Raw genomic sequence first — 27,958 nt, 5'->3', positions numbered from 1 at the left:
AACGGAGCTGTGCAGCTCTGTAACTGAACAGTTGCGGCCACCGCCGAGAGGAGGAACAGCTAATCAGTGGGGGTGCCGGGTGTCGCACCCCCATCAATCAGACATTAATGACCTCTCCTAAGGACAGACCATCAGTGTTAAAGTCCTGGACATCTCCTTTAATGGGAATATTTCCATGGTGAATGAACACATAACAATTACTGTAGAGATCTCACCTTTTGTACAGGAGATGGAGATGCAGAATTAAAATCTAATGCCAGATAATCAAGATTAAACTTCCTAGGCCACGGGAAACTGCCACTGCTGGGGGATACCCCTTGTCTCTGCTCCTTTAGGAAATGAAAACATAGTTAATGGGGTTGTAAAATATACAAAACTCATATTCATATAACTTATTGGGAAATTCTGACTATAAGGAAACATATCACATCCAAAAACACTACTTATCTGGAAAAACAGAGGTAGTCTGCAGGTGAATAGTGCCTAAATAATGCTTGTTTAGTTAACTGGAGCAGTGGCTACAGGGAGAACATAACGTTTTATTCTCCCTGTAGTTGCTCTTCTCCAGTCATTGGGGAGGTGCAGGGAGCAGCTATAGTTTCCATTTATTCTCCCCAGTCTTCTAGTGGAGACTTTTTAACAAATTAAACAAGATGGTTACTAAATTGCTGCTCTTCATCAACTAGATGTAGTAACAGACATTGGGGAATAAGCAGCACCAAGTTGCGGAGGAGCGCAACTTATTTGGTTAGGCTGCATGCTGCACAACTTAAATATGCACATAGAAATATATAATCCATCGGAGCTTATCTTATAAGAAGTAGTAATTTCGATAAACCAAATTCAGGCAAGGTTCACATTAATATAGTGCTGTCTGTTGAGAATTATGTCAGGAATCTGTTGGAATCTCCAAGTAACTATTATTAAAAAAAATCATGCTGAGGTCAGTCGACTTCCTCTGAAATTGCCCTAAGATGATTGTGAGTGCAGGTCTACTGCTGGCACGGACGGAGTCAAATACATTTCCTGCACTATGCTGCCTAATATAGCAGCGAGAAACACCTAGAAATGGATCCTATAAATTAGGCCATAAAGTATACAACATATAGAAACACCGGGAGAAAATACTTTACACACAGGCCAAATAGAATAGAAAAATATATTTTTATTTAAACAATTCATAAAACCAAGCCATAAAATGACACGTATGTTTGTCATTTTATAGCTTACTGGTATGAATTGTTTAAATAAAAATATATTTTTCTATTCTATTTGACCTGTGTGTAAAGTATTTTCTCTCGGTGTTTCTAATATAGCAGCGCTAAATAAATAACTGGCAAAAGGTAGATAATAATTGGTGGTCACTGGTATAGACTTTTTAATGTAACATCTCTGGTGCAGGAGCCAATACAGGGGGTTCTTTCAATCCCTGTGTCACTTCCCCTCTAAAGCCCCCATCACACTAAGCGAGATCGCTGCTGATTCACAAGTTCTGTGACGCAACAGCGACCTCAGTAGCGATCTCGCTACGTTTGACACGTAGCAGCGACCAGGCCCCTGCTGTGAGATCGCTGGTCGTGTCGGAATGATCTGGACCATTTTTTGATCGTTGAGGTCCCGCTGGGTAGCATGCATCGGTGTGTTTAACACCTTACCAACGACCTCGTTGGCGACTCAGAACTGAGACACATAGGCGTGCATTTGCGTTGCTTTTTCCGCGCCCCCTCAGCTTCGATTGGTGGTCGCTACTGCGTTGTGATTGGCGGTCTTGCCTTAAAAGAAGGCAACATAGTAGCGCTTCTGTCCTTTGTTCCTGACCGCGTGCTGGTTTGCAGAAGCGCTACTATGTTGCCTTCTTTTAAGGCAAGGCCGCCCAATCAGAATGCAGTAGTGACCACCAATCGGAGCTGAGGGGGCGCGGAAAAGGCAACGCAAATGCACTACAGCGTCACACAATACGTCCCTCATCGAGGTCTGAATCGTCAGAGTAGCTGCTATGTGACAGGGTCCCAACGACCGCTGACATCGTTATACAGATCGTTACGGGTCGCCGTATCGTTGCTGCGTCGTTGGTGAGATCGGACTGTTTGACATCTCACCAGCGACCACATAGTGACGCAGCAACGATCCCTGACAGGTCGTATCGTTGTTGGGATCGCTGTAGCGTCGCTAAGTGTGACGGTACCTTAAGGTTAAGTTCCCACATTGAGCTTTTGGTGAGTTTTTTACACTACGTATTTTGGCTGCAGAAAGTTCTAGTTCCAGCAAAATGAATGAGATTTATAGAAATCTGGTGCCCACTGTGCTTCTTTTGTATGCAGTGTAAACTGACCTGCGGTGCGGCTTAATTTAAAACACGACAAACCAACAAGAGATAAAAAAAACGCAGCGTCAAAATCACAATTAAAATGCATGTAAAAAAATGCAACAAAAAAAGCAAGTAACCTAATAAGTGCAGAAATTCTGCAACATCAAGCACTCACCAAATACTCATGGTGGGAACATATCCTTAGGTGACCATGGGTGGTCTATTAACTGTTACCCCAGGTGTTTCTTTAACCCATGCCTTTGCCCTGTTTTGCTTTGAATCTTAAGAGGCAATGGATTCCTCACCTCTAATACTTTGATAAAGTTGGTCTCTCGGTCTTTTTTTGTCCTTTTCTCATACACTGTAGCACTTTTCACGTCAGTACATTGGTAACTAACTATATTTAGGAATATCAGCGTTGTTCATTTGATCAGAATGTATATCTCTGTGTTAATGCTTTCCTGACATAACATACTATTTTGAGATCCAAGCTATATAATTATGGCAGACAGATGGTGAATAGGCAGCAAGATTTTAATTAGCCCATTACAGAAAAAAAAAATAACAAAAATGTTTAATTTATATGGTATGCATATTCAGGGAAAACCAAATGCACGTGCAGATGGCCGTCAACTGTGCTAGTTACAAGTTAAATAAAAGTGGTGAATTGCATTCATAAGGCCACACTAGTAGCCAGCAAATTTCCTAAAAATGACATATTGGGGTACAGTTATTAACATTGTCTTAAATGTAGACATATTTTTTACAGTACCTCATGCTGGATACTGTTAGGTGCTTCTTTGGAGACTTGTTTAGACTGTATAATGGCTCTTGGTTGGCTTCCTTTGTGCCCAAATTTCAGTGCAATATTGCAAATCTTAAGACACCCCCACTTTCCAGATAACCCACCTTTTCAGCTGGACCATGCCTCTTTGTCAAGTGAGATGCAAAAATTATGTAGAATTAAAGAAGCACTCCTCCTCCTCCTCCTCCCATCAAAGTTTTTATCCTCTTAATATATTGCAGTCATCATATTATATAGCATTGTGCACTTACAATTGCTCATTTTGCCTTTCTACCCAGCTAATTCTTCTCTTTTCCATTTTGTCTATAACGTGACGTGATTAAAAACTGACTTGCCGTTTTTACATAAAACTTAGAAGGATTCAGCTAGTCTGTTCACGTGATGTCATAGACTTAATGGAAAAGAGAAGAATTAACCAGGTAGAAAGGCAAAATGAGCAATTGTAAGTGCACAATGCTATATAATATGATGACTGCAATATATGAAGAGGATAAAAACTTTGATGGGAGGAGGAGGAGGAGTGCTTCTTTAAAGGGAAACTGTCAGCAGGTTTTTGCTATGTAATCTGAGGACAGCATGAGGTAGGGGTTAAAACACTGAACTCAACAATGTGTCACATGTCCGGCTGTGTGCTGTTTACTTACACAGAAGCTTTAATCACCTTGTGATTAACATTGCTGGCCCTTTGTTTGCAAGTCTGACTCAGTCCACTTCTGTGATAAGCAGACAATGTACACAGAGAGTCTGGTGGGGGTGGGGTTAGCTTTCTCAGCTCTGCTGCATATAAAAACTCTGATTGTGTCAGAACTGCTGCACACAGTAAACTAAGGGATACATCATTGGATTCAAGTCTCTGTCCCTACATTATGCTGCTCTCAAATGAGGTAGCAAAAACCTGCTGACAAACGCCCTTTAACCTACATCTTCCCATTACCCAATGTGTTTGGTACATAGAGCTATGGGGCCATCTCTAGATGAAGATGTATTTAGTATTCTGTAAAATGAGCGTAAAAGGAATAGAACTCTTCTGCCAAATTTGCTATCATTTTTGCTATTTAATGTGAAAGCAGCATAATGTAGGGGCAGAGACCCTGATTCCGGGGATGTGTCACTTACTAGGCTGTGTATTGTTTCAACAAAATAAGTGTTTTATAAGCATGAGATTATTATTACAGGACTATATTTCTGTCCATGTAGTCCTCATGCTCTGTATAACCCCGCCCCACCAATGATTGGCAGCTTTCTGCCTATGCACTGTGCACACAGAAAGCTGCCAATCAGTGGTGTGGGCGGGGTTATACAGAGCTGAGCATTCACAGCACTGCTAGATTTGCAGCAGAAAAAACAGGGATTGCATCAAAATGACTGCAAGCAGCCCAGTAAGTGACACATCGCTGGAATCAGGGTCTCTGCCCCTACATCATGATTACATAGCAATAGCAAAAACCTGGTGACAGAGTCTCTTTAAGGCACAAACAAAGCTAGCCAATATGATTAAAATGTGTAGTATATTATGTATATGCTGTTATCTATGCATTATCCGCAGTAAAATAGGTATGGAAGTCTGCACTGTATATAGCAGAGCCGGTGCAGACATAAGACGTTTACCATTGGAATATAGCTCTCCTCCTCTTCTCCTGAGAGAGAACTGGAAAACATATTTGCTGAGCTAACACCGTCACTTTCCGGGGAGATAAAGCTGGTCTGATTGCTAGGAAAGAAAACATGGAAGAGGTCAGACAAGCATGTTACAGATGCTCTGAGCCACAGCCAACTCCTGGCATTGCACATATGGCCCATAAACATGGCCGGCTACTTCTAAGAATAACAGTATGGACGTGAGGTCAGCTGTGGCAGGCCGGGCACAGTCTTCAGCCCGATAAGCAGGTAGATGGCAAACGCTGCCGGTCCAGCGAGACCCCAGAGTGTATGAGGTGTATTTCCACCCGCTGCAGAAGACGCAGACGTGACATGTCTGGAGCGTGCGAGCAGCTGTGTCCTCGTGTAATATTTATTTGCTTCTCATCCAAGGCCCGGCTCTGATTCATACCTCAGCCCATGCCTCTTCTCTTTGTCATATTTGCTTTACGAGACACTGGGGGCTTTTTCACTGAGCCGATCATTTTCCTGCCAATGTTTAGGTTCGCAGCTGTGCTGAAAACTGACGCACGAGATCGGACGACATGATGTTTGCAAATCACTAAAAAGCCATAAATATTAGTGTCGCCCAATAGGATGGGAGTAAGAACGGGAGCCCCGATCGGCCATGTTGTCACTGGGATGGGTGCGGCTTTAATTGGTCTTTGGTGGCTTAGGGGAATCCTACTAAATGTTATTTTCATAATGACGGGGGTTTAGATCCACAACAATTACACCCCCACAAGAGGACTGCCGATCAACAGCTAATAGGAGGCTTGAAACTGGCTAAGTGTCTCTGGGCTACAATTGTATTCCACATCTCATCCTATTTCTGCCTTTAAGCGGAACCGGTCGCCTCAGGAAATACTATTTACCAGCAGATACAGGATTAAAGAAGCCCTCCCATCTATATTTTTTATTAAATGTGTGTATATGTGCATGTACTGTAGTGTGAGTGAAAAAATACTGACCGAATACCGATCAAATACTGATAGTGGGGCCGTGGCCTAAAAGCTACTTCTGGGTCACGCAGGGTGCAATGTGTCCCAGAGAGTCTCTGCAAAGCGGGGATGCCATGGAGAAGCGGTGCAGAACGGCGCTGGACACCGGAGAGAGCAGCGGTAGGTGAATATATTAATATGTACTCACTAGCACACATTTAATAAAAAAAATCTATAGATGGGGGTGCTTCTTTAATCTGCAGGCACATAGTGTTACAATGCTGCCCAGCCGGCTTATGGAAAGTGCAGGTATCGGGAGAAAATGAACTTATTTCTTCCCGGGAGCTGCCGACTTTCAGTCATGGGGAAGTCCATGGAGCGGCTACAGTCACGGCTCACAGTATCACTCGCTGGATGACTGTAAGCACGCCCCTGCTCTTTGATTGACAGCCGGCCCTGCAGTCCATCTGTGCATCTCGGTCCCTATAAAGTCTTCTGATTCATGCTGCCCAAACAGCCAGGTACATATTTCTATGAAATGCTTATGAATTTCAAAGAAAATATACTTTAAAGATCCAGCCAGGGAATATAGCTGGAGACTAGTCCGGCACCGCCTGCAGCCAGCTTTCTCAGCACCACTGCCAGCGATTGCCAGGTCTCTTTCTCTGTATACATGAGGGAGAGACCTGTCAATCACCTACAACAGTGCCAGGAGAAGCCGGCCGGGGCAGATCTTTACGTTACATTCACACTGTGGATTTTTTCAGCAGCAAAAACCAGAGCGGTGGCAGGAAAAATGCTGCGTACAATACACACTTGAACTTGAATGGGTGAAAAGCGCTGCAAAAACACTGGAAGAATTGACATGCTGCATCTTGGCACAAATGCAGTACGGCTTAAAATATGCGCGGAAAAAAATAATCAATGTGTGCATGAGATTTAAGAAATCTCATTGATTATGCTGGTAATGTAAAATGCTGCTTACTTTTGTGTATCAAATATGCTGTGTAAAATATACTGAAAATATACCACATGTTAATATGCCCTTTAAGTGACTCTGACACCTGATACATGCTGCCCAATCCATAGGCAACATGTATCAGCCACTGGCTGTACGATCTCAGCCATGTATGTTTGTCTCTGCGTTTCAGAGATAAACATAATTTTAACAGCCACCGTGGACCGAGCTGCACTGTGCACTAGTCGTATAGACAGGTCCTCGGCAGCTTCTCTCCGACCGCTGTCAGTGACTGACAAACCTTTCCCTCTATGCGCATGTAGGCAGAGGCTTGTCAGTCACGGTCAGTGGGCAGGGAGAAGCCGCCGGAGACCTGTCTGTATGACTAGTGCACAGTGCAGCTTGGTCACTAGTTTGTCTCTGAAATGCAGAGAAACATACATGGCTGAGATCGTACAGGCTGAGACCAATATCCTGATTTTCCACGTGCACCACCCTTTTCAGAATGGAGTGCTGACCATTTCTACTGGTTTTGTGCTGATACATGCTGCCCAGGGACCACGGATTGGGCAGCAAGTATTACCTGTCAGGTTAACTCTAAAATATATTTTCTCCGAAATGCTGGGGTGATTCAGAGAAAAACACACCTAGCTACAATGGTGCAGATAGGTGTAGCGACGGCGTCTCTGCCTCCTGCCGCGCAGAGACGCCGATCCTCTCACCGCCACGGTCCCAGTCCGGCGTCCTCCAGCTCCCCTGCTGCTTCTGCCCAGGGTGGGCACACCACGCGCAGTTCCCCGGGCACTGTACTTAGGGCGCGCGCGCTTCCTCCCTCTTAAAGGGGCCGCACGCGCCGTCCTAAAGAGTCCCCGGCCAATGGCCGGAGGACTGCTCCTATATAAAGCACCTCCTCCAAAATGGAGGTGCCTGTGCAAGGTTGTTGTTTGTGTGCTAACACTCTCCTCAGCCCTCAGGTTCCAGTGCCCTCCAGCCTGTCTATCAGTCTTGCCCGCCGGCCTGTCTGTCAGCAGTGCCCGCCAGCCTGTCTATCAGCCGGGCCCGCCAGCCTGTCTATCAGCCGGGCCCGCCAGCCTGTCTATCAGCCGGGCCCGCCAGCCTGTCTATCAGCCGGGCCCGCCAGCCTGTCTATCAGCCAGGCCCGCCAGCCTGTCTATCAGCTGGGCCCGCCTGCCTGTCTAGCAGACGTGCTCATCTGCTGTGCCTGTCAGCTTCAGCCATCAGTCCCATGGGAGTCGCCTGCTCTGACACAAGGTTGGTCCCAGAGTGGCACCTGGTTCACCTTCCCGGTCCCTCCTTGGTTCACGGAGTCGACTAAGTCGCCGTGTGGCCAGGGTCGGACCGGGTAGGCACTTAGTTACGCCCCTCTGGTCCCTCCTTGCATCACAGCACAGAGGTTCCACCACCAGGATCCGTAACAGCTTGCACAGGCCATGGAATCCGGTGGCTCCCAGGCTCCTTCGCTCTCAGACCTGAACCAAGAGGTCTCTCGCCAGAGATACCAAGAGGATACTATCCTGACCTATCTGCGGACAGTCAACTCCCGCATGGAGGCGCTGTCCACCCCGACTGTGTCCACCTCTAACCGAGCAGGACCCGCTCCAGCGGCACCTCAACCCAGTGGCGCTGAGGCATCCGGCTTTGGACCCCGGCTTTCTGCGCTTCCATATTTTGGTGGTGATCCTGCTCTATGTTGGGGCTTCATAAATCAGTGCACGCTGCACTTTGAGCTCCTGGCACACCAGTTCACCTCCGACCGGGCCAATGCGGCATTCATCATGTCTTACCTCACCGGAGAGGCGTTGACGTGGCTTAATCCTCTGTGGGAGAGAGGGGATCCTCTGGTGTCCGATCTCCAGGCCTTCCTCGCGGCTTTCCGGAAGGTGTTCGATAAGCCTGGACGAAAATCTTCGACTGCCTCCGCTCTTCTCCAGCTCCGCCAAGGGAGTCTCTCTGTGGGACAGTATGCCATGCGTTTCCGCACCCTCGCATCTGAACTTGCCTGGAACAATGAGGCTCTAGTGTCCACCTTTTGGGAGGGCCTTTCCGGATGGATCAAGGATGAGCTAGCCGGTCGTGACATACCTCCTTCTCTGGATGACCTGGTGTCATTAGCTACCCGGATTGACATTTGTTTTCAGGAGCGTTCTAAGGAGATGACCCGAGAGGGAAGACCCCTGCGCCTTGCACCAACCTTCCAAAGTCCAGTCTCGCAACCAGCATTATCCCCCGGTGTCTTCTCTAGAGTCTATGGAAATTGACCAAGTTAAGATGGTCAAGTCTCGCCAAGAGATCCGCCGCGCCGAGGGGAGTTGCTTCTACTGTGGCAGTATACAGCATCACATCCTCTCCTGTCTGGTGAGGCCGGGAAACTCCAGTGTCTAGGACCACTCACAGAGGTCGTCCTAGGCAAAAGTTCTTCCTCTCCGCCCTTGACTCTGTCCGTTTCAGTTACCAGTGATGAGACCCGTTCCTTCGAGACTGCCTATTAGGATTGCAGAGCAGCTGGCAATCTCATTCAACAGGCATTCAACACTCGGGATGGTCACTACGAGTACCGCGTGATACCCTTCGGTCTCAGTAATGCTCCAGCCATCTTCCAGGAGTTAGTAAACGACATCTTCCGAGATCTCCTGTATTCCTGCGTGGTGGTGTACCTGGACGATATCTTGGTGTTCTCCCCTGATCTGCCCTCTCACCGGAGGGATGTTCGTCAGGTACTACTGTGGCTCCGGAAGAATCGCCTGTATGCTAAGTACGAGAAATGCCTCTTTGAGCAGACCTCCCTAGCATTTTTGGGGTATATCATCTCTGAGACCAGACTGCGGATGGATCCCGAGAAGATGTCTGCCGTCTTAAAGTGGCCCCGACCTGAGGGCTTGAAGGCTATTCAGCGGTTTCTGGGATTCGCTAACCGCCTCTTCATTCCTCATTTCTCCTCCCGGACTGCTCCCATCTCTGCTCTCACCCGTAAGGGAGCAAATCCCAGGGAATGGACTTCCTAGGCGGAGAATGCCTTTGTCTCTCTTAAGCAAGCCTTCTCCTCCGCTCCAGTGCTACATCGTCCTGATTGCAATAAACAGTTCTTCCTGGAGGTTGATGTCTCTACCTCCGAGGCCGGAGCAGTGCTCACCCAGAAATCCTCGTCCGGGCGAATGGTGACCTGCGGCTTCTTCTCCAAACTCTTTTCTTCGTCTGAGAGCAATTACTCCATAAGAGATTGAGAACTGCTGGCCATCAAATTAGCGCTGGAGGAGTGGTGCTACTTGCTTGAGGGGGCTCTGCACTTGGTGGTCATCTACACTGACCATAAAAACCTCGCTTACTTGCAGACCGCCCAAAGACTAAACCCACGTCAGGCCAGTTGGTCTTTGTTCTTTGCTCATTTCTGCTTCTCGCTCACATTACCGCGCGGCAGACAAGAATATTAAAGCTGATGCTCTATCCCACTCTTTTCTGTCTACCGACCAAGAGGAGGAGCCTCTACACATCATTGACCACTCCAGAATAATGACTGTTGCTCCATTTGACCTGTCTCATCTACCTCCTGGTAAGACCTTTGTAGCGGCTCAGGATCGGAAGAGGGTCTTACTCTGGGGTCATTCGTCCAAACTGGCTGGTCATGCCGGCCAGAGGAATACGCTTCTGCTCATTGGCCGACATTATTGGTGGCCCACCCTGCGCAAGGATGTTGCGGATTTTGTCGCGGATTGTTCCTCTTGGGCCCATAACAAGATACCTAGGCACCTTCCAGCTGGTCGTCTTCTTCCTCTTCCCATGCCTTCTGCTCCTTGGCAACATATTGCTAAGGACTTCATCTCTGATCTCCCGGTATCTTCCGGTTCTACCGTCATTTGGGCGGTCACCGACCGCTTCTCCAAGATGGCTCACTTCATCCCTCTGCCTGGTCTTCCGTCCGCATCTGTGCTGGCTAAGGACTTCATCTGTCACATCTTTCGTCTCCAAGGATTAACCCTCCACATTGTCTCAGACCGATGAGTTCAGTTCACTTCTCGCTTCTGGAGAGCCACGTGCAAGCTGCTGGATGTCTCTTTGGACTTTTCTTCGGCCTATCATCCTCAGTCCAATGGTCAAGTGGAACATATCAATCAGATCCTTACCAATTTTCTTTGGCACTTTGTCAACGCTCACCATATCAATTGGGTAGAACTCCTGCCTTGGGCCGAGTTTTCTTATAACAACCATGCGAGTGAGTCCTCTGCTAAGTCTCCATTTTTTGTGGTTTACAGTCGACACCCCCGAATTCCGTTTCCCGTCTCCTCTTCAGTGGACAATCCTGCCGCGGAGTCTCTCGTCAGTGAATTTTCGGTGATTTGGGAAGACACTAGATCTGCGCTTCTTCAGTCGTCCGAGCGGATGAAGAAGCATGCTGATAAGAGACGTCTGGATCCGCCTCTATTCCGTCCAAGAGACAAGGTCTGGCTTTTCTCCAAATATGTCCGTCTCAAGATACCATCATACAAGTTGGGCCCGCGGTTCATCGGTCCTTTTGAGATTCTGAACCAAATAAATCCAGTGGCTTACAAGCTGAAACTCCCGGCCTCCGTAAGGATTCCCAATTCCTTTCACGTGTCTCTCCTCAAGCCTGTTGTCCTTAATCCTTTCTCTGACGATCCAGGTACCACTCCAGCTCCAGTCTCCGCTGAGGACGTCTTTGAGGTAGAGAACATTTTGGCTATCAAGAAGGTAAGAGGAAAGACTTTCTTTCTTTTGGATTGGAAGGGGTTTGGTCCCGAGGAGAAGTCTTGGGAGCCCAGGGAGAACATTCATGCTCCTCGTCTTCTAGAAAAATTTCTTGTGGGCCTAAAGAAGAGGGAGCGTAACGGGTGGGGGGGTACTGTAGTGTCGACATCTCACCGACGCGGTTCAGGTCCGGCGTTCTCCAGCTCCCCTACTGCTTCTGCCTAGGGTGCGCGCACCACGCGCAGTTCCCCGGGTACTGTGCTTAGGGCGCGTGTGCTCCCTCTCTCTTAAAGGGGCCGCGCGCCGTCCTAAAGAGTCCCCGGCCAATTGCCGGAGGACTGCTCCTATATAAAGCACCTCCTCCAAAATGGAGGTGCCTGTGCAAGGTTGTTGTTTGTGTGCTAACACTCTCCTCAGCCCTCAGGTTCCAGTGCCCGCCTGCCTGTCTATCTGCCGTGCCCGCCAGCCTGTCTATCAGCCGTGCCCGCCTGCTGGTCTACCAGTCATGCTCATCTGCTGTGCCTGTCAGCTTCAGCCATCAGTCCCGTGGGAGTCGCCTGCTCTCACACAAGGTTGGTCCCAGAGTGGCACCTGGTTCACCTTCCCGGTCCCTCCTTGGTTCACGGAGTCGACTAAGCCGCCGTGTGACCAGGGTCGGTCCGGGTAGGCACTTAGTTACGCCCCTCTGGTCCCTCCTTGTATCACAGCACAGAGGTTCCACCACACGGATCCGTAACAACAGGCTTTGATTCGTGCTGCCTGCGGTCTGGGCAGCATAGATTAAATACCAGCTTCCATTTAAGAATGGCGTATTTTCATTTCATTTTCACCCTAGTTTGGACGCATGTGCTAGGAAAGCTCTCAGCTTATACAGTAAGGTCACGATTCATCACACTCCTTTTTTTCTTGTGGTTTTCATTGCCATCTTTTGCCCCAAATTCTTCATAATGACACTCGCGCTACATAACTTTTGCGCAAAGCCAAAAATGTGGTTTAGTTTTGTCTTTGAACTGTTTTGTGACTTTTTTTTACATTTTGGGCCCAAATAACTAACATATATAAAATCACTCCAGATGAGAATTGAAATACATTTAAGCCAAATTTTGCGACTATTTAAAAAGTTGAATTTGATGAGTCAGTCTAAAACATCTGGAAAAGCCACATAGACATAAAAGTCAGAAAAATAACTAAACAACTAGAGACAACCATAAAAAAGGATCAAATTGTTTCATTAAATTGTCGCAAATCAAATAGCCACTAACTGAGAAGTACTTGTGCCAAAAAACGGGTGAAAATGCAATAATGAATCAAGTAACTATTGGTCCCCACTGACCTGGTTTAGGGCAAGAATTGTGTACTTTTGGCAACATTGGACCGATATGCATCAGCGTAAATGTTTTTGTCGTATGGAATATTTTGGCAAAGCTTTAACAATTTGCACAACACCAATAAAAACCAGCGAGTACTTACTAAGGCACTGTCCATGTTCTGGTCACCGTAGTATGCTCTCGAATCGTAGAGAGATTACGCAGGTCCAGGGGTGGAGGACGCACTATGGACACAAAGACATTTTGGTTCATTTATAATAATATAAAAGTGACTCATGACGACTTCAATAAATTGTACATTTTCTATTTCCTGATGAACTCTCTTGAGCCAGTATAATGACATTTGGAAAATTGGATAATAAAATAATGATCGAAACTTGATCCAAATTAGCGGGGTAAATTCATAAGCATAACGTAGGTCAGCATTGGGCAAGAAAAGACTGCATCCCTTAAGATATGATTAATATGGTATATTACAAAATTACAAAACATTAGGACATGAAGTGGTTAAAGAAAATAGTCCCGGACAACCCTTGTAGGGTTGATTTACACACAGAATTTTCTGAAAAATACCACTTTTTGGGCTGAGCTTTTTGTACATTTCTTGTCAATAAAATACTGTGGTCTGATGTTGGCTGAAACACACTGTGGTTTTAGTTTTGGGTGTTTTTTCCTTACAGCTTTGTTTTTTTCGGGGGTCTTTTATTTTTTCAAAACACATCGTGCTCCGTGAATAGTATTTTTTTCACCTCTTCATATTACTCAAATACAAGAAAAAAAATGCAGGAAAAAACACATTAAAAGTGTGTGAGCAGAAAAAAAATTCCACCAAATTATGATGATAAATAAAAGCAAAAAAGTTGATGCCATATTTTTTCAAGCTCAAAAAAGCAACAGCTAAAAAGAGTGTGAATGAAGCCTGAAGGGTACGTGCACAAAGTTTTTTGAGGAGTCTTTTGGAGCAGATTCATCCCAAAAAACACCTGAAAAATCATAAAAAAAAACCCGCTTGAAGGAGTCTTACTAATCTTACCTTTTATCGTTGCTGTACACTATAGTGGTGAGCAATGGTCTCTGAACCCTGAAGCGGTTAAAAAAAGTAACAAAAGACAGGACATGTGCACAGCAATGATGTTTTGACATTGCTGTGCACCTTGTTCATTTTTTGCAGTGATCTTGCAACACTTTTACAAGCAAAAACTGCCTGAAAGAAGACATTGTGTGAACACACCCCAATGACGGAGCGTTTTCTGAAGCAGATGCCATCAGAAAACTTGTTGTTAACCGCCTAGAATAAACTTCATGCGCATAGACCCTTAGGTTCCCGAGAACATGAATGTGTTGAGGCTTATTAATATAAATATTTAGCAGGAGGATTTTGTGATGAACCTACTTGACTGTCTGCCGGTATAAATCTTCCTACAGATAATTGACTGATAAGTGGTCAAATGAATAAAATGTTTCATGAAACCACACTCAAAACATTATTAGAAAAAAAGCACAATTGGATCTTTTGACTTACTTTTTCGACGAGGTTTCAGGTCCCGATTTACAGGAGGAGGTTCTAGGTCTGATGGGAGCTCTGGCAAAGGACTTGTGACCTTTGAGTTTACTGACGTTGGGAAGGTGAAAGCCGCAGTTACTGGACTCATTGGTATATATCCATCTGTGCTACTGTCTGACTCCGAAACTGAGGGGGAGGCATTGGGGTTCATGGGGACATAGCTGTCTTCTGAACAGTCTGATGTAAAGGAGTAAAGTGGTGTGAACCTTGGCTGGAAGACATAAGGGAACAAGAAGGAAAAATTGTTTTGCAATTAAGAAAATTAAGAATAAGCAAAACGAAAAAAAGTATATATATATATATATATATATATATATATATATATATATATATATATATATATATATATATATATATATAAAAATACTACTTTTGAGACAAAATGATGAGACAAAAATTGAGTTCTTTGGCATTAACTCAACTCGCCATGTTTGGAGGAAGAGAAATGCTGCCTATGACCCAAAGAACAACGTCCCCACTGTCAAGCATGAAGGTGGAAACATTATGTTTTGGGGGTGTTTCTCTCCTAAGGGCATTGGGACCTACAGTGATTGACAGAAAGGGGCCCTTTAATGGAGCAGGTCGGATGCCCAGCTGCGGCTCCATTCATTCTCTATGCGGTTGCCGGATAAAGCCGAGCGTAGTGCACGGCAGACCCATAGGGAATGAATGGAGCAGTGATGAAGTGTCCGCACTGTCGCTCCATTCTATCAGGGATAAAAGTTCCCCGTTCTGTTGATCGGTGGAGGTCCCGGTGGTCAGACCCCACAATCAACAAGTTATCACCTATCCACTGGATGGGTGATAACTTATTTTCACCGGCCAATGCCTTTAATCATGTACATTATTTTCAGTTCTCATATTTTTTCATAGAAATGCTAAAATGATTGCATAATTTGATTCTGCTTCACTGAAAATAGGAAGTTAATCTATATTACAGCCAGTTTCAGAATTTTGAAGCAATAAACAAAATAGTTAGGCAAATCTAAGCCTATAACTGCGAGTGAAGCAAGGGTAGATAAGAACATAAAAAATATCAGTTTTATGGCTGTGGATATTACATGGTCAGAGCATGTTGGGAGTTATAATTGTCTAACAAGTCAAGCTTCAGCCCAGTGCGTTAATATGCTCAGAAGAGCCAGACTTGTCATACATGTAATTCCACAGTTCACCACAAGGAGCCTCCATTCAGTTTTGAATGGTATCCGGTGTTGGCATTCTGGTTCTCTTATAGAATCTTCCAGGATATGAATTCTACGTTATGATGTTAAATGTATGGAGTCTTCTGTAATGATGAGAATATACAGCTTTCGACACATTCAAGAGTGCGGAGTTTAATTACTGAGCATTTATTGAATGTTTAGGCAGTAGCCTGTATATTCTTATCATTATGGAATGGATAATCTCAGGATATTCTCACTAATGGAATTTTATTTTCTCCATTTTTTTAAAGTGAGCTATAAAATAAAGATATTATACAGTGAAGGAAATAATTATTTGATCCCTTGCTGTTTTTGTAAGTTTGTCCACTGACAAAGAAATGAACAGCCTATAATTTTAAGGGTAGGTTAATTTTAACATTGAAAGACAGAATATCAAAAAAAAAAAAGAAAATCACATTGTATAAATGAGATAGATGTATTTGCATTTTGCAGTGAGAGATAAGTATTTCATCCCTCTGGCAAACAACACTTAATACTTGGTGGCAAAACCCTTGTTGGCTAGCACAGCAGTCAGACATTTTTTGTAGTTGATGATGAGGTTTGCGCACATGTCAGGAGTAGTTTTGGTCCACTCCTCTTTGCAGATCATCTCTAAATCATTAAGATTTTGAGGTTGTCGCTTGGCAACTTGGAGCTTCAACTCCCTCCATAAGTTTTCTATGGGATTAAGGTCTGGAGACTGGTTAGACCACTCCATGACCTTAATGTGCTTCTTTTTGAGCCACTCCTTTGTTGCCTTGGCTGTATGTTTTGGGTCATTGTCTTGCTGGAAGACCCAGCCAGGACCCATTAATGTCCTGGCAGAGGGAAGGAGGTTGTCACTCAGGATTTTATGGTACATGGCTCCACACATTCTCCCATTGATGCGGTGAAGTAGTTCTATGCCCTTAGCAGAGAAACACCCCTAAAACATAATGTTTCCACCTCCATGCTTGACAGTGGGGACGGTGTTCTTTGGGTCATAGCCAGCATTTCTCTTCCTCCAAACACGACGAGTTGAGTTAATGCCAAAGAGCTCAATTTTTGTCTCATCTGACCACAGCACCTTCTCCCAATAACTCACAGAATTATCCAGGTGTTCATTGGCAAACTTCAGACAGGCCTGCACATGTGCCTTCTTGAGCAGGGGGACCTTGCGGGCACTGCAGAATTTTAAACCTTTAAGGCGTAATGTGTTACCAATGGTTTTCTTGGTGATTGTGGTCCCAGCTGCCTTGAGATCATTAACAAGTTCCCCCCTGTGTAGTTTTAGGCTGATCTCTCACCTTCCTCCTGATCAAGTATACCCCACGAGGTGAGATTTTGCATGGTGCCCCAGATCGATGTTGATTGACAGTCATTTTGTATTTCTTCCATTTTCTTACTATTGCACCAACAGTTGTCTCCTTCTCACCCAGCGTCTTACTTATGGTTTCCATTCCGGCTTTGTGCAGGTCTATGATCTTGTCCATGACATCCTTAGAAAGCTCTTTGGTCTTGCCCATGTTGTAGAGGTTAGAGTCTGACTGATTAATTCAGTCTGTGGACAGGAGTCTTTTATACAGGTGACTATGTAAGACAGCTGTCTATACTGCAGGTAACGAGTTGATTAGGAGCGTCTAACTGGTCTGTAGGAGCCAGAGCTCATAATAGTTTGTAGGGGATCAAATACTTATTTCTCACTGCAAAATGCAAATACTTTTATCTAATTTATACAATGTGATTTTCTTTCTTTTTTTTTTGTGATATCCTATCTCTCAATGTTAAAATTAACCTACCCTTAAAATTATAGACTGTTCATGTCTTTGTCAGTGGGCAAACTTACAAAAACAGCAAGGGATCAGATAATTATTTACTTCTCTGTACATAAGATGCAATGTGAATTCTATGTGAACACAAAGGTAATGAAACATTTATCATTATAGCAACAATATTATCGTTCAAGTAAATACTAAAGGCGACCTGAAATTAAAGTAAAAAAATGATTGTTGAGTACTAACCAGATTTAAACTGAGCCTCTTATCTCTACTCCTTAATGAGCTTTCTTCCAAGTCACCTGAAAGGCAGAAGTTTATTTTATTACTTTTATATGTTCATCCAAAAACGACTACTGCGTTCCAACAAAGCCGAGGACAAGGCTCATTAAAGATCTGTTCCAGTTTTAATATTACTCTAAGGTTAGGTTCACACAGTGTATTTTCAGTCTGAGTGCTGTCCATGAAAAACGGACCAATGTTATTGACTGGGGCAGTGCAGATGAGCAATTATTTATCACTGACCGAACCTGGGTGTCAAAAGAAATTCGCAGAATGCACAATTTTCTTTCGTGTCAGACGAGACTCATCCAATCAAGTCTTTGGGATTGAGAAAGAAAATTGGATGCCAAAGCCACCATATAGCATTGTTTTTTTTACGGATACATTCCAATTCTGTAACATAGGAAATTGTAAATGATCTTGTAAATGATTAATAACTGCTGTTGTAACACATTGTATAGAGGTGAAAAGTGAGAAAAAAAATTGTTGTGTGAACTTACGTTGATACGACCTTATAAAAAATCGCCAGAGTTTCATCCAGAAAACTCTGACTTTTTTTGCATAGACAGCACTTGGACTGAAAATACGTTCGTGCGAACCTACCCTAAGAGTATGTGCGCGTGACGTCTTTTTCAGGGGGATTCCACCCCAAAACCCGCCTGAAAAAGCTCTCAGAAAATGATGAAAAGAATGAACATATACATTTTTATCTAAAAAAAATTGACTTGTTGTTGATATATTAATAAGACTTTTGAGCGTGTTTTAACCGCTACAGGTTTCCAAAGGTGACAAATCTCTTGTTCATTCTTCAGGCAATTTCCGCTCTATACTTTACAATACAATTAAATGGGAAGGCTCAGAAGATGCCCGGAAGACGCCCAGTTATCTTTTTTGAGCATTTATTTGCTACCTAGCGGTTCCTTCATTGTTTATTGGAGTTGAAATAACCATCAGAAAAAAGGAGCAAAAAAAAAAAAAAACCACCCCCCAAAACCATGGAAAGATGCTAAAAAAAAGCAATCCCCGGACTGGCCGTCGGCTCTCCTGACCTGAATGTGATAGCTGGATAGAAATACATGCTGTCACGCTCAGGTCAGTAGAGCCGACGCCCAGTTCGGGGATTGTGATAGTTTATTCTCACTTAGTAACCTGTTAAATAATTTCTTCAAGTTATTAGGGGTCGTGTAGTTATCTAATCTATGTTTTTTTGAATGTTTTTATGTTAAAAAAAATAGTTTCAATAAAATGCTTGACACTAAATAATTTTTTAAATTATTTTTTGGCTGACTTTTTAATTTAAAAATTTTCCATTATAGTATTATTATTTTACTTATATTTTTAAATTTCTAATGTGTTAGCATTCTCCAATATGCTAGTACATCATGTCCTGTTTCTCTCTGACACAGGCTGCACTGACATGTAGCTATCACAGCCAATCACTGGCTACAGAGACCATGCATCATGGCTCCAGCGAGCTGAGGTGGCCAGCTATCAGGAGACCCTTTTGGACATGCCTAACTGTCAGAAGACCTGCTGCAGGGAATGGAGATTGGGCATGAGTCTCTTGACCTGAACTCAAGAGCTCAACAGTCTCGTAGGCATTGATGAGGCTGTTTACTTCTGGTCAAGAGATCTTCATCCGGTCTGGACATGGCGGTCCATACTCGGACCATGAATGTCACCAGTGTCAGACTGAAGAACATTGGGCCCACCAGAGGATTTGATTCTAAGGGCCCACCTTTCTCCCCCACTCAAGAGCCCCATAGCAGCTGCAAGATTTGCACTATGAACTCTCCTGATGGAGAAGCCAGGGCCCACCAGAGGATTCTCCGGTTCTCTGGTGGGCCAGTCCAACCCTGAATGTCACACTTGTAACACTGATCTAACTCTGTAAATTGTATCTCAGCTGGATCCTGCAAAATGAAAAAGGTGTATTCCTTTTATATATACTAGATGCTAATGCTGTAAACCCTAGAATGGTCATAATAAAGTAATAAAAATGGTGGAGTAACCAGCTGTCCATGGTGACACAACAGTGCAGTCATCACTTTCCTTTACACGCGTATTTTTAGATTCCTGATGAAACACAAGTGTAATGCCGGCCTAATAATGACCAGTTAAATAAACCACTCGATCGTCCATTTTGCACATAAAATACTATGTTTACCTTTCCAGTTCCTAACATTGTCCAGACTGGATAGTGAGATTCTTCTGGGCACCATTCCAGATAAACAATGTCCATTCTGGAGAATTCCACTGGAAATCACCTCAGGCCTTGCTTCAGGAAAATGGTTTGGTTTAGGGGGTCTCGGTGGTGGGGTGATGGGTAATATTTCATTGTCACTGACTCCACTGTGGTTTTTCTCAACGGAAAATGTCTGTGCTGAAGAGGGTCCCAGCAGTGGAGAAGAGGAGGAAAAGTCACTGGATGAACCATTTGATTCTAGGTCTTTGACAACAATGAAGTTGGCTGGCGGATGGTGATTGTGGTGGAAGTTTAAATTGAAGACAATCTGGCTTCCGGAGTGCTGGGACGGTGGTAGGCAGTCAAGAAACACGTCATCAGAAGACGTCTGCTCCAGTGACTTATCGGAGTTTGAGCAAGTGTCACACCTGGAGTAAAACACAAAACAGCCTATTAAAATGCAGAAAATGCTACTTGGAAATAAATACGATAAACATGAAAGTTGGGTATATGGGTAGGATGACATCAACGACCGTGTGTCCACAAAACTGTTTCTAATCTGTGATTAAAGGAAATCTGTCAGCAAGTTTTTGCTATTTAATCTGAGAGGAACAAAATGTTGGGGCACAGAGCCTGATTCCAGGGATGTGTCACTTACAGGGCTGCTTGCTGTAATTTCAATACAATCAGTGTTTTATCAGCAGGAGATTATCACTAGAGGACTAGGTCTCACATGCAGACCAGTCAGGCTAATCTGTGTAACCCCGCCCATATTACTGATTGGCAACTGTCTGACAATGTACAGTTTACACAGGAAGCTGCCAATCAGTGGTGTGGGCGGGGTTAGACAGAGCTCAGCATTTGAGCACTGCTGGATCTACAGTAGAGAAAACAGGGATTCTAACAAAACTGCAATAAGCAGCCCAGTGAGTGACACATTGCTGCAATCAGGGTCTCTGCCTCTACATTATGATGCTTTCAGATTCCATAGCAAAAACCTGTTGATACATCCCCTGTAAATGGAATCTATCACCTAGTTTTTTTCATAATTAAAGCCATTTTTTTTAGTTTTCGTATAAAAAATCTTTTAAGAGGGTTGTCCACTACTATGACAACCCCTTCTCAACCTCTATGTTTTCCTCCCAGTAAAATAATACCACTTATACTCATCTCTGATGCTGGCGCCAATCAAGCGGTGTTGGCACTGTCTCTCCTGGGGTTTACATGACATTACGTCATGCGATCCCTGCGGTCAATCAGCACTGGTTTCACTCCCCCCTCGCTGACATGTACGGCATATGAACAATGCGGCGTGTGATTGGATATAGCAGACAGATGACTTAGGCTACATTCACATCTTGCAGGCGAGGTATGTTTTTTTTTCGGAAATCACAGTAAAATAATTACGTTTTTGCTGCAATTTTTGAAAATTTGGTCTAAAGTATAAGTTTTTTTGCTGCAACTGCAACAAAAATTTGCTACATTTTTTGAAAATCGCAGAAATAATGTGGCAGTTTGCCAGAAATTGCAGCAATAAAACACATTGCGGTCGCAACGTGTGAACTCATCCTTATAGAGATTAAATAATTAATTCAAGGAAACACCAGTGCCATAGCAATAAGTCCAGAGTGAGCTAAGATTTCAATTAAACTCGGCACTAAATAAATAAGCCCATATCTTTGCACCCGTATGGCGGATTAAAAAAAAGTAATACAAAAATCAGAATACTCATGGGAGCAGCGGGAATAAAAAAAAATGCACAAATTGGACACTTATGACCTGGTGTCAGGTCCTCTTTAAAGAAGTTGTTCAGGATTAGAAAAAAAAAATCATTTTTTTCACCAGAAACAGTGCCGCTCCTGTCCATGGGCTTTGGTTGGTATTGCAGTCTATCGCAGTACCATTTCTAGACCTCCTAATTTAAGGTAAAAAAATGTCATTTATGGTTTGCGCCAGATTTTAAAACTGAGAAAAAGCACATTACGCAGAACTTTAGTCGGTTCTAAAAACTTAGATTTTGAGCCCCAATGAGGACAGTGATGATGAAGTCTGTAAACCGCTGCAGAGTTAATGGCGTAATATAAATGAATAAATACATTTGTAAATTAAAACTTTTGAAAAAGTTACATTTCTTGTGCAAATGTTCTCCACTTCACTCTTGGATTGATTTTATGTACACTTGGAATTTTTGCGTAAATTTTGCAACATAGAAGCAGAGCATTCGACTTATTGCTCTAAAAAAAAAAAAAAAAAAAAGGTAAAGGGCAAAGAATAAAGAACATTTCTTTATTTGCGATGATTTTTTGCCGCAGAATATTAGCTGTGAATAGCTGCAAGATATAAAAATAAAGTTTTCCGTTTCATGAAATTTGATAATGTTTGGCACCGTAGGTTTTTTTCTTAGAGGAGTAGGATACTGTCTTTTGTGTCAATGTAAAAGTTCGAGTCTTCCCATACTTGTCAGCTCACAAGATGGCAAAGCTCTGGTTTATAAGATGAACGCACTCTTCTTCATCTGTTTAAGATGCATTTGGCTATTTTTAAACTGAAGTCAGAGTTTTCCGTCCTACGTCTGATTCTCACAGATGATACCAAGTGGGAGGGACTGCGTGATCTCTCTAAGTGTCATGTAGTAAGAACACTCAGTTCTGTTCTGCTTGGATCAAAGATTAAATGTCTTCACCAAGCAAAATGCACATTTATCTCGCTTTTTTTTTTTTTTTTACTTAATTTTACTTAAATAGCAACTAGTCATCCAAAATGAACAATATATTGGGAAAAAAAATAAAAATTTGATGCCAATTTCTATTTGTTCCAATGACCTTTTCCAGTTGTGTCAATTTAACTCAGGATAAAAGGGTCATACACTCCTATAAGACTCAGCAGCTCTGCCCCCACTTCAGCTGAGCCCAGTGATTGGCTACAGTGCTATTGATGTGACATTGCCACTGCAGCCTGTCAACAGTTTATTAAATGAAGGTTGAGATGATGCCCTTTTCCTGTACATAGTGAAACAAATGTATTGTGCCAACTACTTCTCATATAGATGGAGCCCATTCCTGCATGGGGGCCCACCGGTGGATTCTCCTGTTCTCCCGTGGTCCAGTCCGAGCCTGACCCAGATTTACATGTTTAAGTAATTGGCTTCCTGGGATACTTTGGGATGGTGTGTGAATAATATTGAATTAGCTGAAGGTTAATGGAGACTTTTAGGCATGATATCAGGTACAAAAAAATACTTTTGTTAGTAAGTTATGTGACTGGGTTATGTTTCAGGAAACATTGAAAAGGTTATCTCCCTTTAAGATGGTAAAAAAATGTTGGGGTGATAATGGACGAGTGTAGGAAAATGTCAAAGTGTAAGTCACTTCCTGTAACCAAACATCTATTGTATTAGTGATAATGTGACCGAAACATGTGAGATAAGTTTATGCTACGCAAGTGATTGACTGGTCGGGAAGATTGAACGTCCATTAAAATTAGGGGACGCAGCGAAAATCTGAGAACAAGACAATCAAGACAGAAAAATGTCATTATTACTTTATGGTTTTGGTGAAAATACAGGGTATCTCTGCTTTGGACAATACATCTTTATTATAAGGGACTCATCACAATGACCAGTGCCAGGTCCTCTTGAGTAAGTCGTTACTCACTTTTTGTAGCCACTGCCCTAGCTAAGACCCATTTCACACATCAAACTTTCACAATCCATGTAGGGACCACAATATCTGGACCGACCATTGGTCTCTTGACCCAAACTCAAGTGCCTCATATACAGTGCATTGTGAAAGTATTTGGCCCCTTGAAATTTTCAACCTTTTGCCACATTTCTGGCTTCAAACATAAAGATATAAAATTCTAATTTTTTTGGGAAGAATCAACAACAAGTGGGACACAATCGTGAAGTGGAACGAAATTTATTGGATATTTTAAGCTTTTTTAACAAATTAAAAACTGAAAAGTGGGGCGTGCAATATTATTCGGCCCCCTTGAGTTAATACTTTGTAGCGCCACCTTTTGCTGCGATTACAGCTGCAAGTCGCTTGGGGTCTGTCTCTATCAGTTTTGCACATCGAGAGGCTGAAATTCTTGCCCATTCTTCCTTGCAAAACAGCTCGAGCTCAGTGAGGTTAGATGGAGGGCGTTTGTGAACAGCAGTTTTCAGCTCTTTCCACAGATTCTCGATTGGATTCAGGTCTGGACTTTGACTTGGCCATTCTAACACCTGGATACGTTTATTTTTGAACCATTCCATTGTAGATTTTGCTTTATGTTTGGGATCATTGTCTTGTTGGAAGATAAATCTCCGCCCCAGTCTCAGGTCTTTTGCAGACTCCAACAGGTTTTCTTCCAGAATGGTCCTGTATTTGGCTCCGTCCATCTTCCCATTAATTTTAACCATCTTCCCTGTCCCTGCTGAAGAAAAGCAGGCCCAAACCATGATGCTGCCACCACCATGTTTGACAGTGGGGATGGTGTTTTGAGGATGATGAGCTGTGTTGCTTTTACGCAAAAGATATCGTTTTGCATTGTGGCCGAAAAGTTAGATTTTGGTTTCATCTGACCAGAGCACCTTATTCCACATGTTTGGTGTGTCTCCCAGGTGGCTTGTGGCAAACTTCAAACAAGACTTTTTATGGATATCTTTGAGAAATGGCTTTCTTCTTGCCACTCCTCCATAAAGGCCAGATTTGTGCAGTGTACAACTGATTGTTGTCCTATGGACAGACTCTCCCACCTCAGCTGTAGATCTCTGCAGTTCATCCAGAGTGATCATGGGCCTTTTGGCTGCATCTCTGATCAGTCTTCTCCTTGTTCGAGATGAAAGTTTAGAGGGACGGCCGGGTCTTGGTAGATTTGCAGAGGTCTGATACTCCTTCCATTTCAATATGATTGCTTGCACAGTGCTCCTTGAGATGTTTAAAACTTGGTAAATCTTTTTGTATCCAAATCCGACTTTAAACTTCGCCACAACAGTATCTCGGACCTGCCTGGTGTGTTCCTTGGTCTTCATGATGCTCTCTGCACTTGAAACAGAACCCTGAGACTATCACAGAGCAGGTGCATTTATATGGAGACTTGATTACACACAGGTGGATTCTATTTATCATTACCAGTCATTTAGGACAACATTGGATCATTCAGAGATCCTCAATGAACTTCTGGAGTGAGTTTGCTGCACTGAAAGTAAAGGGGCTGAATAACATTGCATGCCCCACTTTTCAGTTTTTAATTTGTTAAAAAAGTTTAAAATATCCAATAAATTTCGTTCCACTTCACGATTGTGTCCCACTTGTTGTTGATTCTTCCCCCAAAAATTAGAATTTTATATCTTTATGTTTGAAGCCAGAAATGTGGCAAAAGGTAAAAAAGTTCAAGGGGGCCAAATACTTTCACAATGCACTGTATATTGCCTGTGAGGCTGTTGAGTTCAGGTCAGGAGACCTGCCGCCAGTCAGGGCATTGCCGATTTCCCAGGACTAATCCTCCCTCTTAGGGCTCGTGCAGACGACAGTTTAAATTGGATATGCTATCGGTGGTTTTGAGGGATAGCACTCATACCCATGTTATTCTATGGCGCTGTGTGCACATGTCCGTTTTTTTTCCTCGGACCACTTGTAAATCATAGAATGCATGATTCGCTTCCAAGAATCAGATGGCACTCGCCCAATCAAGTCTATGGGCAACTAACATAATGGAGAAGGTGGAGAAACTTCTTTTTTTTTTTTGTCCACCTGTGATGAGAAAATCGGATCCCACTGTGATCAGAGTCTGATTAGCATAATCGGACTGATTTTCTTGGGTGGAGAGAAAAAGTTTGTCGTCTTCACCTAACCTTATTGTTTCCACCTCTGTTAGCATGAGTGACACATTTTGCAAGAGCGATGTCACCGTTGGCTCTTTTCAAATCTTGCGCATGAGCGCCATTCTGTTCAGACATCCTTGGCACCAAAATCACTGTATACCAGTGAATTGTAGCTCCAAAAGGCATTGAAAGCAACTTTTATATTCCTGAATTTCATTGAACGGGTTCTCCAGTGAAATCTCTCTGGTAACACCCACTTTACTTAAAAAAAAATTAATCGTTTAAGTACCAAATACTTTGCTAATATCTTTGCAAAATTTAAAAATAAATAAACAAAACAAACGTTTTATTCCACCTCCGACAAGAAAATAGGATCCCACTCTGATCAAAACACATGTAGAGGTAGAAGATCTTGCTTCTTACTCATGAGGGAGGATTAGTCCGGGAAAATCAACGCCCCCTACTCATCTCCCCAGACTAGTCACCCTCAGATTTACATAGCACCGCAGGGTTTAAAGTCAATTGCAAAGAAAAGGGGCTTATTAGAATGTAGGAAAAGGTGCAATACAGTCATGGTGGTGGTTCTGGGAGGTAGGGCAGTTGTCAGGCTCCTTCTAAGTCTACACTCTTTTGCATGTTAAAAAAAAGGAAAATTTGCTATTGGATAAAAGTTTTATTGCAAAATATGTTCCTCGTAATAGATTTTCAATAAATGTATATATTTATGTAAATTCTGAGAACTTCGGTTAACTTTTACTGACCAAAAACAGGAATCTTTAGCATACAACTATACGCTGCATTTGCTCTTACATCTGTTTATGGTGTAATAAAATATATCACAATGTAAAGTCCAATTAAATTTAATCTACTCTGAAATGGTTTATGACTGTTTCCCATAGCTGGGTGAGTGCCCACATTTTCTCAGGCTTCTAAAAGAAACATCGCGTTAACTCTGTGATTGAGGAGAAGGATATATTATAGTAAACAATTTTTGGTGACAAGAGGGAAAAAAACTTTCAGCTTAAAGCCTTGTTCATACAGTGAACAAGGAAAGACCCAGAGCGGTTACTTTTTTTTTTTTAAAAGAGCATAAAAGGAGATACTTCTTCACAATTCTGCTGAAGAATCCAGCAGAGAATACAGAAAGGGTCTATTCACAGCAGAAAATTCTGTAACAGATTCATTCATCTGAATGGGGCGTGCAGAAAAAAGTGCAATAATAATTGTAGCTATAAAAGACATTGGAGGCAACTTTTATATTCCTGAGTTCCATTGAATGGGGTTTTCCAGTGAAATCTCTCTGGCAACACCCACTTGGACTTTTAAAAAAAAATTAACCGTTTTAGTGCCAATTACTTTGCTAATATCTCCGCAACAGAAAGGCGAAATTTAAAATAATAAATAAACAAAACAAACTTTTTATTCTGCTCTGTAGTGCCTATTACATTGTGTGTTCAGTTCAACCTCAAAAATTTGGTGAAAGGATCTTTTTAAATAAGTCATGCAGTGAAAAAGCGCACTTTCTAAACGTGCTTTTCTATGCAAAAATTGCACATGGTCGGCTGCATGCTTTTTTTTGGAGTGCATTTGACAAGCCCAGGGGATGGGGGATGACTCGGTTACCCGGGCCTTTAGCCTTAAGGAGGTCGCGGTGGTCGGCTCCCGGGCCCGTACTCTGGGGTCTCTCTTTAAAAAGGCGTTGATAGATGTTACGTTTTATTAAAAAGTTTGTGACGCCACCTATGGTTTCTGATGATATTCACCAGCGCTGCGCAGTCCACTGAGGCTGGTGATAAGGCAGCTAGATGGTATGGCTCCCCACAGGTGGAGCTAGGCCTCAGGGCAGGGTACGGACGGGGTATGCAGGACAAGGAGACTCAGCCGAGTCGGAGCAAGAACAGGGACGGACACAAAAGTCACTTCAGTACCTTTTACTGATGGAATTTCAGGCACTCCCCGGAGCACTGTAGGGTGAAGGGTGTATGTCCGGATCCTCCCCAATGAGCAGGTTTTGGGCCTCCTGGTTCTTGCTGCTGCATAATAAGTTTCTGACCTGCCTGGAGCTAGGCCTAACTTTGTCTCTGTCCTGCGCTGGCTGACCTTGTGGTAGGGCCTTCTCTTGGAGTGCACGCTCCCGACCTACGGGACCTATGTGTCTCCTGGCTCTGGTAGGTATCAGCACTTTAGCGATCCTGGGACTTGTAGTTCTCCAGGGATTCCGGTTTATCTTACTGGGTCGTGGAGATCCCGGCAAGCTTCGGACCCGGTGTCCGGTAACTACTTCTTCTTCGGGGTGAGCCAGTTAAGCTCCTCTGCCCCCTATGTACTAACTCTCTACTCCTTCGCCTTTGGCCTACTCGAGCCCTCAATAGGCTACTCACACAAACGGCAGCGTGCCGCGTTTCACCGATCTTATGGCGCCCGCACACCTAAAGCTCACCTCTCTGAGCAACACCGAGTCTGGA

At 43.4% G+C, this 27,958-nt stretch overlaps 1 protein-coding gene across 1 annotated transcript in view; it reads right to left on the bottom strand.

The window, feature by feature from the left end:
• GAB3 (GRB2 associated binding protein 3) overlaps positions 1-27,958 on the bottom strand; it is a 176,110-nt gene that overhangs the window by 10,973 nt on the left and 137,179 nt on the right. The window contains exons 4-9 of the mRNA XM_073641097.1: positions 19,670-20,115; positions 17,467-17,522; positions 14,223-14,475; positions 12,843-12,924; positions 4,722-4,824; positions 216-329 (exon numbers count right to left, since the gene is read on the bottom strand). Coding sequence (XP_073497198.1) covers positions 216-329; positions 4,722-4,824; positions 12,843-12,924; positions 14,223-14,475; positions 17,467-17,522; positions 19,670-20,115 — 1,054 coding nt within the window. The remainder of the gene's footprint in view (positions 1-215; positions 330-4,721; positions 4,825-12,842; positions 12,925-14,222; positions 14,476-17,466; positions 17,523-19,669; positions 20,116-27,958) is intronic.

This window comes from Phyllobates terribilis, unplaced genomic scaffold (genome assembly GCF_046119375.1).
Source record: "Phyllobates terribilis strain yellow unplaced genomic scaffold, ASM4611937v1 Scaffold_7__3_contigs__length_470593459, whole genome shotgun sequence".
NCBI classification, from domain to species: Eukaryota; Metazoa; Chordata; class Amphibia; order Anura; family Dendrobatidae; genus Phyllobates; species Phyllobates terribilis.
The sequence above is the reverse complement of the archived record's forward strand: the minus strand, read 5'-3'. Positions and strand labels throughout refer to the sequence as shown.